Genomic DNA, 13,179 nt, shown 5'->3' on the forward strand with positions numbered 1-13,179 from the left:
TCACAGTCAGAAAAGGGCAAAACAATACTACAAAAATTAGAGAGATTAATTGATTAATTTACAAAATTCGGAGTTGCAGGACAAGTGGAGATAATCAAACTAACACCTCATTCACTCCTTCTTCTAAAACTCTGCGATTACATCATTGTAATTATTGTCCTTTTTCTCTTTCTCGGTTCTTCCCTTTTCTCTGTATGATAAAACAATCTCTCTGGTGACACCTGGTGACCCCGGGAGAACCCAAGTCTGGTAATCACTTGTCTGGGCGGTCTAGTAGCAAACACTGTCACTCATACGAAACTGATATCAAAACTCTTGACACCAAAGATGACATCTGACACAAAACTTATGTTTGAAGCAAATTAAAATGGTAAATAATTAAGGTGGTCGTTTACAGCCAGAAGGTAATTTGAGTGTCATAGTGTTTGATTGTGGATACTACAAAGAAATAAGGAAAGGCAACAAGGCAGCAAGGAGTGTTGTAATAGACTTTGCTTCGCTGCTCCCGTCACCCTGTCAGGGCAGACACAATGTTAATGTTGATGCATGACAGCGTTTTCATTTAGGACCGGCTGCTGGATAATATTTTCCATACAACAGGCAGTCATTGTAAAAGTGTTAACTGGAGAATAAAGGTTACTATGGTGAGCTGGCTGTATGATGCACCTTTTAATTATGTTCATGTTACACTATATCCTATTTGTTCAAGAAGTGGGCAAATATTCCAGGAAGAAAATTGTAAAATATAAAAAAAATACACAAAACATATTAAATCCATGTTTATCAAACTAACAAATTAATCTGTAGACTGTAAACTTCTACCATCTCCTGTGGCCAGTTTGGTGAGTGATACTGAAGTTTGCATTCTTACCACTAGGTGGTGCTAAATGACTGGAAATACAGCCATGCGCATATGCAGGCGCAGGAGTTCAGCCTTCAATTGATTTTCAGGGGAAAGCACCAATATTAGATGGTTAGTTTGCCAAATAGATGTTATGTAACTAAAGACTAGAAGTGAAACTCAGGGCCACGATGTAAACAACAACAGTAAAGAGAAGATCACAGGGTGCATCTGCGGTTAGTTTTTATTTTTTTTATTTCAATATTTCTATTTTTTAAGCATCTTCAAACAATCAATCCCACGTCAGTCACCTCCATTCTCCATATCAAGTAATCCACATCAGTAGTTTTCGAGGTGCACTGGGTTTAGACAGCCGCCGCCTCCTCGGGTTCCTTTATCAAACATTATTCTCCAAGACAACACAAAACAGGAGCACCAACGTCTCACAGCCACGAAAGCAGACAGACACCAGGCACGGCTCTGTTATCAACCAGTCGCCGGCTGCTCGGCGCTCGGTGCTTCAATAACAGTCACACAATCAAAATCAGTATTCCGATCCCAGCACAAACACCAGCGTGGTCTTCAGTGGGAAAAACGGGAATGTAGTTGATAATGTTTCAAGTTTAACTCACAAAAAGAGAAGTGTAGCAACAGTCTGGCACAGCTGAGAAGAAAGGGAATTAAAATGGCCCCCCTCATCTACTGGTCTATGAGAATAAACTAGAGGAGTGCATACAGACAGTGTTGTTATAGGTTGTAAAGTAATACAAAGTCACCTGCATATTTTGGCACATACCACTACTGTAGGGTTGATCATCTTTTTAAGGCACAGTGACAGATCAGCTTAAAGGTCCTAAAATTGCACTTTGTACTGTACTAACTGTAAATATCAGGACAATTATCCATCAAAGGCACAGTGGCGCATTAGTTGACAGATCCTCCGCGTTACACAGCACAGAGAAATGGTTAAGAACATTCTTTCCACTCTCACCCCCCTTTTGTGCAAAAGCTTAATGGGTGTTTCAAGACAGAATGCAGTTCAACTGAAATCCAGGAGACAAAGCCTGGGGGGCAAAATGCTGTTAACCTTACATTCCTGGTGCATTACATCATCTTTGACAAGGTCATTCCTTAAACATTGAACACATTCCATAAAGCATGACGCCTTTAAGGGCACATTAAGGCAAACACATGTAGTGCAGCATGATTTTGCATTTAGAGATCCAAGAGTCGCTTTTTAAAAAAAGGCACTTCTTCGTCTGTCGGACAGTAAAAACCACTCTCGCGCATTTCAAGTCATCACTCTAGACAAATAGATTTTGAAGATAAAGACACACAAACGACATTGACACTTCCGGTGTGTGCTGGATTTCGATTGCAGAGGCACTTAGATGAAAGCACAGTTTAAATGTTCTCACCATGGAAGTCTCATTCACGACACTAAAACCTGCACTTACTCACTAAAACAGTTAAATCATTGGCTTAAAGCGACTCTCCCCCCACCCCCACCCCCACCCCTAAAATTCCATTTTCTCAGTCTTTCCCATTCAAATGGAGTGCAGATTTCACGGGCGATGGAAGCGGGAGCAGGGCAGAGGACCTCCACTGTAGAAATTGCACAATGGGTCATAGAGGATCGCCTGAGGTTTCCCGCTGCCTTCCCGCTTCCTCCTCCTCCTACCGCACAAACTTCCACTGTTGGTGTAAGTCTCCAGGGGCGCACCGCCTCATCTGGATGTCCGTGCCGCCATCGGAGGTGCGGTACGCCGTGATGCACGTGTCGGCGTGAGGGTGGTAGATGGTCCCGTCCTTTGAGAGATGGAGCAGAACAAAGCGAGATTAGGGAGTCAGAACCTGAGGCTGGATTAGCCGGCGAGGTCGACGGAGGGAAACGTGCGTGGGTGAACTCACGTCTCTGAACTCCCAGATGATACTCGCGGGCTTGAGTTCTCCGTCGTGAGGGCAGTACCTCATGCTGATGGAAGTCTGTCCCTCGGCCACTTCGGCACAAAGCTCCAAGGCCGTGTTGAAACGGATCTCCTTGGCAGATGTGTATTCAAAGAACTGGCACAGGAGACAATCAAGGTTAAACTCACTGAAGCTCTCGCTCTATATTGAGATCAACGTGTGTGTTCTTTTCCATTTTGTTCCATTTGCACTTTGGACAGCGACTGTACTGGATAAGAAGCAGCGACGGAGATTAAAACCTTTCCAATTGTCTGGGCACACATCTCTCTAAATGAATCCCTGATCTTTATCCACAATGTAATTCAAAAAGCCACAACAGAGCAGAGATTCCTTCTTTTCTCAGATGGGATTATGGGATTTCTTTCTCATTCTGCTGCGGGATCATGTCCTTGGTAAGTCATTACTGTGTGTGTGTGTGTGTGTGTGTGTGTGTGTGTGTGTGTGTGTGTGTGTGTGTGTGTGTGTGTGTGTGTGTGTGTGTGTGTGTGTCGAGGGATCTCATCACAGGGCCTTGGCCCGCTCAATCAACCGGACGTGAGCACAAACCAAACTCCCCCTCCGGTGTCATTTCAACATCCCGGCCCCCGTCAGGGACAGAAGTAACAAAACTCCGCCCCCCCGCCCTCCTCCCCGCTCCTCCGGCTGCCCTTTTAACGGAGGGCCGGGCAATCAATCTTCATACTTCCTGGTCGTTCCCGTCGTGTCTCATACATCTTACAGGAGCGTCGGGGGCCTGTAATGGCCGCCTCTAATGCTCTCTCGGGGCCCTGTGTCTGGCTTCAAACTTATTTATCCAGACGGTGCCATTCATTCTGCCTGTGAGGCTCATGTATCTTTTAAGTGGAACGTGGCTGTCGTGCAGGCCAGGCGCTCGGGTAAGGGCCCGCTGGTTTGTGTTTCAGCCGCCGGCCATGGAAACATTGATTTTCGCTCACACATGGAGCTTTTTGTGGCCCGGGGACACTCGATGCGGTAATCAGAGATATCAAGCGGCGCAAACGAATGCCCGGAAGGAGCTGGGCCCATTGTTCCACGCCAACAATAAATGCTCGTCCTCCCCGTCAGATAATCTGCTGGCTGTGTAAAGCATCACTTCACCGTGGAGATTCAGTGAAACTATCTCAGAGTGAAGCGCAATTTGTTGGTATATGTTGGTTAGATTCATGTCATGGAGGCAGAGAGCGATTGTTCTGAGGTCGGGACATCGAGACGAGAGATAATACACGTATGAAAGAAATACCAAACGAGCAGGCGAGCGTGTGAGAAGCAAAACGTTCTGTACCTGGTTGCCTGCTTGGCCGTGGCAACCAAACAGGGAGAGGTGGGCACCTGTGGGATTGTGCTCCGGAGAGTTGTAGTCCAGACATTCTGAAGGCATCCCTGAGCTGTGAACCTGAAGGGCGGAGAAGGACACAGCGTTTAGGGACTTCTGTGGGAAGGCCACACACTTTCACCAGGCTCTTACTGTGTAGCATACGGGACGATAATGAAGCAATTATTCAGGGAATTCTACAAAATGTGGGGATCTTCTGGAAGAATATGTCCGAACAAGATCACCGACAGTGTCCAGTGTAAGTTGAAGCATTTTAGAGACATCTGGTATTTACTTCCCATGACCATCGCCCTCTGAGGGGAGATCTACTTCATAACTTCACGTAGAGGAGCTTTAACACTCCATTCTTCAGACTACTCGCCTGGCAGGTAAGCGCCAAATATCTCCAAAAAGCTCAACAAACAGTGTCAGAGACGGCAGACATGCAGTAGCCGGTGGACACTTACGGCCCCGTGCCAGTTGGCTCTGTCCTCGGGGACGTGGAACTCGGGGTAGATGTTCTTCAGGTACCAGTCGAAGCTGTTGCACTTCAGCTTCTCCCTCAGCTGCAGCCTCTGTGAGATGTCGCCGAAATTCTCCTGCAAACGTACGCAAACAAGAGCGTCTCGTCAAACATTACAGAGCGGGAAAGTAATAATGTGGTTATTACTACGACCGGAGACGCACTGACGTCTCTCCGCCTTCACGTTTTCACCCGTTGGTTCATTACAGCCCGGTCGTTGTTCCTCATTATCCTGCGTTTTTAGATACACGTCACGGTAGTAAAGTTAATCTGCACATCCTGTACACGCCGGCTGAGTCCTTTCATGTCTTGTCATAAAAGCAGCAGCTGACCGGTGGCTTTTCCAGGGCTGCGCGCTGTGTTTAGATAGCTGTGTTTGCCAATGCGCTGCACTCCACCTTAGGCAACCTCACACACACCTATAGATCAACACCGCTCCAGTGAAAGTAAGAGATATTATTTTCCACTTCCTTAAAGCAGATCGTCACAAACGCCTCTTAATGAACCGACTTTCACTCTGAGCAAAAGCCCGATGACGTCACTCTACAGTCATGAACGCGTGTGTGATGATGGCAGCGTGGCAGATGAAGGGATGTGATCTGGTCTGGCAGTGCTGTGTTCAATCTCCCCCCCGTCCAGGTTATTTATTGTTTGATCAAAGATCCACCACATTAATAATGCACTTTTTTTTCAGAGAGGTGAAACTGAGACGCATTAATTTTTGATGCTGGCGAATACACAGAACCTGAGACAGACACACACACACAGTGCCTGACCCAGACAGACAGGCAGGCAGGCAGGCAGGCAGACAGACAGACAGTGTTTCATCAAATGTGAACATCTGGACACATGAATCATATCAGAGGGATCATCTCAATCCGACACTGAAGCCGTTCTATCTCCTGAAAACGGTGTCGCTGGCAGAGCTTTAATCTAGCCTGCGGCCCTGATTTCCTGTGTTTGTGTTTGTGTGTGTGTGTGTGTGTGTGTGTGTGTGTGTGGGGGGGTGCTGCACCTTTTGAGCTGGAGGGTTCCTGTTGTAGAAGTGCTGCTTGTATGAGTCCATCCACACCTCGGCGGCTCGCACCGTGTTCTGGAGGAAGTTTGGCCGAGCGTACGGAGCCTTCTTGGGGAACACGTGGCCGACGTGAGAGCAGGGGTGGATCTCCAGGCTGCCCCCACACTGCCACACCTGAGGGGGGAAGGGGGAGGGAGTAGACACACAGAGACACACTGTAGAAGGCTCCTCTAGCTTGTTTTTACACGTGGAATAAATGAATACATTCCAATCCAACAGTGTGGAAAAAGCAATGAACGACTGAATCTTAAATCTATTTGCATGATGGTGTTTGAACATGAGGTGCGTCTGCTTTATGACTTTAATTTGCATTGTATAATTGCTTAATTTTTCACCTTGGGCGAACAAACAAGACACAATCATCTCTGAATGAATCATTTCCGATTGAAGAGGCCTGGTGATGTCATTACTTCACACAGACTTCACTCCAGAGAGAATCGAAAATAATCCAGTGTAGATGAGTTTATGTACGGCAAACATCCCCGTGTGCCTTCACTCTGTACGCACAGTCCTGTTATAAATCAGCTGTCAGGTACGAACCGCTTCACGTCTGCGTTCTCGCACGGCGCCGCAGATCCAAACTCGCACAGAACCTGAAATCTGTGCCAGTTTGATTGACGCCAACACGTGAAAAGCGACACCGGCATCACAACAAGCTATCAGCCGGTATCAGATGCCTTCGCCTTTGGCCGCGATCCGACACGGAGATGCTTCTCCATCCCGTCGCCGAGCGGCAGCACACACACACACACACACACTGACAGAATAATGAATAAGGATCACAAAGGCTGTGACAAAAAAACATCTTGTTCAGCAGCGAGACACCAGAGAGCCTCCATTTGTGAATCTTATCGACCGTCATCGTATCAAAGTGCGGGCGGCACAATAGCCGGGTTCCCACTGCATTTCATTCCTTTTACCGCAAACTCCCGACTTCAAAACTGTACGGAATGAAAAACCCCGGAGCTGAACTCACCCTGAAGGAGAGCTCCAGGTTCTCTCCTCCCCACACCTCCATGCCCGTGTCATAGGTGCCCAGGTACTCAAAGTAGGTCTTGCTGACGGCGAATAAGCCACCTGCCATCGTAGGAGACCTGGGAGGGGAAACATAAGGTAACAGGGTTTAGAGGAGCAGCCTGTTGGTGTTTGCTTATCGTGATGTCAGGACGTAACAAAGGGTCAGTTGACTGTAGGATCACTTTAAGTTCAGAAGGTGTATTAGCACACAATCACCTGATGGGGTCGATGCGTGAGCTGCGCCTCTGACGTTCCACGGCGGGAACAGAGTGCCACTGGAAGGTGAGGCGCCAGTCAAAACCTCCGATCATCGGCTCGTTCGTCTGCATCTCGTACGAAAAGCTGTTCCAGTCGATGGTGTCGATCACGGGACATATGATGGTGCTCGGGCTCTCGCCGATCCTAAACACACACACACACACACACACACACACACACACAGGACATCATCACCGTGCACCCTGCTGGTAAACATGGAGTCTTTTCCTAGTCAGACTGGGGGGGGGGGGGGGGGGACGCACCTCTCCAGCAGCGGCTCGATCCAGCCGGTGACGCACTCACAGTGGCAGTCGAGGAATGTCAGTACGTTGCCTGTAGCGTAGGTGGCGCCGATGAGACGCGCTCGCACAAGCCCCTCCCTCTTGTGTGTGCGGACGAGACGCACACGCTGCAGCCCACTGACGTAGGCGGCCAGCTGGGATTTCAGGTAGACTGCAATTTACACACACACACACACATTTTCCACAATGAGGCGGTGGTGTTCCTCTTCCCGCATCACTGCTCTTTGTTTGACCACCTGTTGACGCACAGCACCCTGGCCCAACATGACCGAATGACTCCTAATGAGTCTTTGTCACAGTTAGGCGATCTCCATTATGACGCAAGCCGCTCGGGCACATCGTGTGTCGCTCAGGAGCCGGCTGAGAGGCTCGGAATGCCAGAGCCAGTCCGACCTGCTTGGAAACACGAGAGAGGGGGGCGGCGTCTACGGTTCCATCTGGTCAGAGAGAGAGCGGCCAGAGGGGAGGGAATGATGTCACAGGAGTCCCGTCTCATTCTCCTGGTCGACACGGCGACGAAGACGTCGGTTCACATTTTTGGCATAAAACACGTCTAACACTGAGCAGCCGGGTGAAAGACTCTGAGAGACACGTGAGCTCTCTGTCCTCCTCTTTCAGGTAAACAGACGGGCCGTTCTTACGCTGGCGTCGCCCCAGTTACTCTGCAAACAATCACACCGCCGCAGGAATACGTCCCGTCTTGTCCTGGGGTTAGAGTAAGACAGGACGCACCTACATCTAACCAGAGAGCACTGAAGAGAACAAGGCCGAGTGCTGAAGAGGTGAAACCTGCGAGGGCCTGACAAACGTTTGGATAGTTTCTGTACCTGAGAATAGGAAGACGTTGGATATGAAAGACACAAACCTCGGTCGCTGTAGTCGTCGATGAGGATGACCTCCTTCAGCAGGACGGCGGGCGTGGCCTCCAGCACGCTGTGTATGGTCCTGAGCAGGGTGGACCAGGCCTCGTTATAGAAGGCGATGATCACAGAGGTGGTGGGCAAGGACCTGTAGTCAAACTTCTTGGCTCTGCATCTGTGGCGTGTGTGTGAGAGGAATAGTGTTATTGGTACGGTGCAGATGGAGAGCACGGTCCAAGGGTCGTGAAAGAAGAGAGGGATGGAGAGAAGGAGAGAGGGAGGGGAGGGGAGGGGAGGGAGAGAGAGGGGGGGGGGGAGAGAGAGAGGATCCAAACCCGACCTTCTAGCTGCGAGGCAACGGTGCCGAGCCGCTGCGCCGCACAGTAAACGGGATGAAAGGGAGAAGCGGGGACACAATGAGAACAGAGAGAGGCTGAAAAGAGAGCGCCAACGCTTTTGTGAGCTTTATCTGTGTCAATAAAAAAGAGTTTTTCCAAAGGTGAGAAACAGACACACCCCTCAGCCGTAACACACACACACACACACACACACACACACACACACACACACACACACACACAGACACACACTGCTGCGCTGTAATGACATCATAATAGAGGAGAGAGCGGTTGAGCGGCACAGGGCACAAAAGCTTCTCCCACGAGCAGAGCCGTATCTTTATGCGGCGGGTGCAGGATTACAGCGGGCGAATACAAATAAATCTACATAAAAGCGGCGAGATAACACGTCTGCTAAGTGTTGCTAAGCGCCCGGGCAAACAGAGGCGGCGAATGCAAGCGCGGGGACGGTTTTGACGTCCACTGAGCCGCGTCCAAAATCAAGCCGCACCTATCACAGCTCCAGGTTTACGGCCGAGGCAGACCGACATGCTGGTGCAGCCCAGTAGCCATGCTCACCTTGTTCCCGCCTCGTTCTCGCCTTATCTTTAAATAACCGCCGCGCTCCGCTTTCAACATTCCAGACAGTCCGGAGGAGATGGGCACACACCTTATCCCGGCTGATCCGTGGGGCGTGTGCAGCTGTCTGTGGCGAGACAGTTAAGGTGTGTGTGTGTGTGTGTGTTACGTGCCACTAAGTCAGAGCGGTCGCTGGTATGCTCTGCCTCATTCTTCTGTAAAAAGCCGATTGTGAAAAACAAGACTGAACGCAACATCTGTGTTTCATTAGGAGCTGATAAAGAGCGGTGATGGAACCTGTGAGCAGCCGGCGGACCACAGCTCGGGGTAGAGGCCTCTGACGCCTGCATCCTCACAGCTGTGTGTCCGTCAGTGCACAGAGCGATCTCAGCAAAGAGATCCATTTATTATCTACTGGCTGATTTGTCACCAGCAGCTTCAAGACCGGAGATATTCTAGATTTTAGCCCGGACCGCGCAGGAAATAATAAAGAAGAATTGTCAGTTAACTAAAAGGTCAGGAGCCATCAGAGGCTGGATGGTTTGGATGAAGGCTCCCTGCTGAGGATGCGTCTCTGCTCTACTCACTCGGGCATCCTGTTGTCCCGGATGTGTCGGTGCAGGGAGATCTTGTCGCTGATGAAGATGTTGACGGCGTAGCGCTCCACGCTGTCTTGCTCCAGTTTCTTGTCGTCGGCGCTGAGGTCCAGGCGCGTGGCCCGGCCCCACTCCCCCGGGGCGCTGTGGTCCGGCGGGGGCTTAACGTAGACCGGTCTGTCCAGATGTGCCTCGGCCCCCCTCTCCTCCAGGGAGCGCTGTCGGGCCTCGGGGTCTCCTTCTTCCTCGCTTTCGGAGGGAGCGGACGGAACGTAGGAGCGTGCCAGGAGGAGATAGGCCAGCAACAGTATCCAGAGCAGGAAGAAGGCCTTGGCCAGAACGCCCAGCTTTCTTGAGCAGCGGCCCCTCATGGCGGCGAGCCCCCAGGAGGCAGCGTGCCTGGACGAGTGTCAGGATGCCCAGCGGGGACACACACCTCTAGAGAGCGGAAGAAAAACAGAGAGAGAGAGAGAGAGACAGACAGAGAGACAGACAGGCTTTTAATAACACTTCCTCATGAACAACTTCATATCACATCTCATCATGTAGGTGCAACAAAGAGCAGGAAGGTGAGCGTGTGCGGCGGCGTGGTCGCGACTGACAGGAAGAGCTCCTCACTCAGAAGCTCATTTAGATGAGGTTTAATTAAGTGTCAACCCCATTTGCAATTAAGTTATAATAAGCTCCTGGAAACAACAAGAGCCCAGAATGAAAAGCGTTTGCATACAAATGCGGCGTTGTGCCGATCCCGCAACAGAGCAGGCGAGCCCTAATCAACACTGACGCTCAGAGGTGCATTAAGTCTCTCATTAAGGGCAAACTGCAAACAAAGACAGAGCTGAGTGACGATGGCACTGCGCCGAAAGACATCTGAGCTCCGACATGAAAGACCAACTGGCACATGAGCAGTTTGACTCCAGAGAGAGAGACTCCAAAGTTTGCACAAGGACGGAGCCGGGCGTTTACAATGAGGATTAGTCCGCCCAGGAAGACTCCAACACATCAAAGTGTGGAGCCAGCACACGCAAGAAACACAGCATGATAGAAAAAGGATCAGCATTTAAGTAGAATTTAAGAAAAAGGGGAACAAACTTTGCTCGAATGAGAAATCCACTGTAGAAGTCAGAAGCCAGAAAACAAGGCGGACTTTCAGCACATTTGATATCCGTTTCCTCTCCTTTCAGTCTTTTGTCCTGCATCACAATGAGCACTTAAGTTCTTTTTTTTGGTTGAGTTTGCGTCTTGGAGCACTGGAATGTAAAGGTATGTTTGTGAAGACGAGGTGTGCAGGGATATCTTGACGTATTGTTGCAGCTAAACAGCCGGTGGAACCCAAATGCCCGCCGGAGTCGGACAGCTCTTTCACTCCAGCCTGGGCCCTGGCCAGAGGACTCTGGAGCCCTGAGGTTACAAAATGGAGACCAGTTCCCAGCTGCGGACAAAACTCCTTTTATCGCCCGTCAATCGCACCTTCCTCCCTCTGGCGAATCTGATAGCCTTGCTGTGCCTGCTGCGTGGAACTGGGACTAGGTCGGGCACAGACGCAGCCTCAATCTCCGCCCAACATTTTCCTCTTAAGTAGGGAAACGAGTAGGAGAGGGATAATTTCACCCTGCTCAAGCTACGTGGGAAGACAGGCCAATCATGTTCTGTATCTGAATACACTCCAGCCTAAGGTTCATTATGTGGCGCCTGGGAGGAACCTGTAGCTCAGCATGCTTAGTTGTTTCACACTTAAGTTTGGAATGAAAAGATTGTACTGCCTACGGTCGGTCAAGAAGGAGGCAAACAGCTTTAAGGAGAAGAAGTACAGGTGAGACAGGTTACACAAACCGTCAGGGAGAATAAAACTAAAGCCCTTCAACATTTCTCACCAAACAAGTTGATCCAGGTCAAGACAATATATGATTGGTGCAGCAGAGCTCTCTAAGACTCATTGAGCTGTCATCGTCATGTGATTGCTTCAGTATCACCGGATGTGAATAAAGGTGACAGTTGACGCAAATATATACAGATATATAAATATTGCTCTGCTACACAACAAGAACACACAAGCAGAAAAGTGAATATTATACATAGTTGTGTTCGTGAATGCACCACGGAGATGTTGCAGCAAAGAAGTTCCTATCAGACATCTTGATATGTCATTTTATCAAGATGTCTGTTCGGTGGGTTTCACAAGATTAAAGGAGGAAATTAGATGCGGGAATGACAACATAAAGTTCAGCAACAGGTCTGTGTTGTAATACCTGAGGTTACATTTAGATTGTATCGCGTGTCGATTTGTTTAAGAGTTAAAAAAAAAGGAGAAAGTTGAACTTGATCAGTCATTGAACGTCTCATTTGACACGCGTAGAAATCCCAGCTAAGATTCAGAGATAAATCTTGATTTTTCTTCCCCCGCACATGAGAATATAACATGAATATCTCCTGCTATTTACGGTTTTAACTTCTAGCCACATTACGGAACTTGGTGTCAAGAGCACAGGAATGCAAATTGCGTTATGTGAAGTTATAAACTGAAAGTAGCGTTTCCCTGAGTGACGTTTCTCGACGACGACAACTTCGGCAAACTACATGAAGGCGTTCAGAGGAGCCGCTGGCGTGTCATGGCGTTACCTTAACGATAAGTTACATCGCTCGGAGTTTCTCTCCCAGGCTGTCGAGGCCGCTGTTAGTACGCTGGACGCCGTCTTCTTCTCGGTAAACCTCTGGCTCGCAGATGTCAGCAAACCCACATCCTCTCCTCCACGTCCATCTGCCTATTGGCCGACAAGGCAGCCGCAAATGTACAAGTGTTTCCTGTGAATCTCTTCAAAATAAAAGCGGTGTAGTATGGTTGTCCCATTTTTTTTGTCCTTTTGAGATTTCAGCTGGTAAAGTCTATCCAAATGGTCTGATACGTCATGTAAACTCGCGAATTGGCTCAATTTCATCATAAGAAATGTAATAAAACAGTTTCTACCGGACAACACATATTTGTGATATTAACTGACTGTTGCCTTGTAAATACTCCATATCTTCACACGCCAAGGAAATGTATTGTAGATGACTGCGCTACGTTTTTTTAATGGCCAGATCTATCTATCTAATTCAATGTTCACATAGGGATGGACTACACTAGATTTTGTGGGACTAGTTGATAAGCACATAGTTCAGGTTGTTTTTGTTGGTCTAAAAAAGTGGGTAAATCAGATACCTCCTAGTTTGCTTGTAGGAAAAAAGTCTAAAGTTTAAAATTGAATACAAAAAATATCCTTACAAAGAAATCGAGAGTGAATACATTTGTCATAAGCATGAGCCGGTTTTTTATTTCCACCGTAAAATTGTGTAACTTCCGGTATTGGGTGGCGCCCTCTCTAATAAACTTGACGCATACATGGCATACATGTAGCTATCTGTATTTGAACTTATCTTAATTATTCCTGCTGTTAAAATTGAGTATGCAATCACTGTAAACTCTGAAGTTAAAGCTGACTTTCAAAATAGCATGTGAATACAGCAAAA

General features: G+C 48.6%; 1 protein-coding gene across 2 annotated transcripts; it reads right to left on the reverse strand.

Annotated features, from left to right (window-relative positions):
* Positions 1-1,067: 1,067 nt before the first annotated feature.
* On the reverse strand, positions 1,068-12,447 carry poc1bl (POC1 centriolar protein homolog B (Chlamydomonas), like). Of its 2 annotated transcripts, none has more exons than XM_076139445.1 (11): positions 12,292-12,447; positions 9,664-10,110; positions 8,165-8,334; positions 7,261-7,450; positions 6,956-7,141; positions 6,699-6,816; positions 5,660-5,836; positions 4,589-4,720; positions 4,092-4,202; positions 2,753-2,905; positions 1,068-2,650 (listed from the first exon to the last, which is right to left on the reverse strand). In XM_076139445.1, the coding sequence occupies exons 2-11, from the start codon at positions 10,041-10,043 to the stop codon at positions 2,519-2,521; spliced, it is 1,749 nt and encodes a 582-aa protein (XP_075995560.1). In that variant the 5' UTR covers positions 10,044-10,110; positions 12,292-12,447; the 3' UTR covers positions 1,068-2,518. The 2 variants fall into 2 exon arrangements, with proteins under 2 accessions (XP_075995560.1, XP_075995561.1); XM_076139446.1 differs by lacking the exon at positions 12,292-12,447 and adding an exon at positions 10,765-11,400.
* Between the last annotated feature and the right edge of the window lie 732 nt (positions 12,448-13,179).

This window comes from Genypterus blacodes, unplaced genomic scaffold, assembly GCF_046128005.1.
Source record: "Genypterus blacodes isolate CSIRO-AG114 ecotype Tasmania unplaced genomic scaffold, CSIRO-AGI_Gbla_v1 ptg000438l_1, whole genome shotgun sequence".
In the NCBI taxonomy this organism is placed as follows: Eukaryota; Metazoa; Chordata; class Actinopteri; order Ophidiiformes; family Ophidiidae; genus Genypterus; species Genypterus blacodes.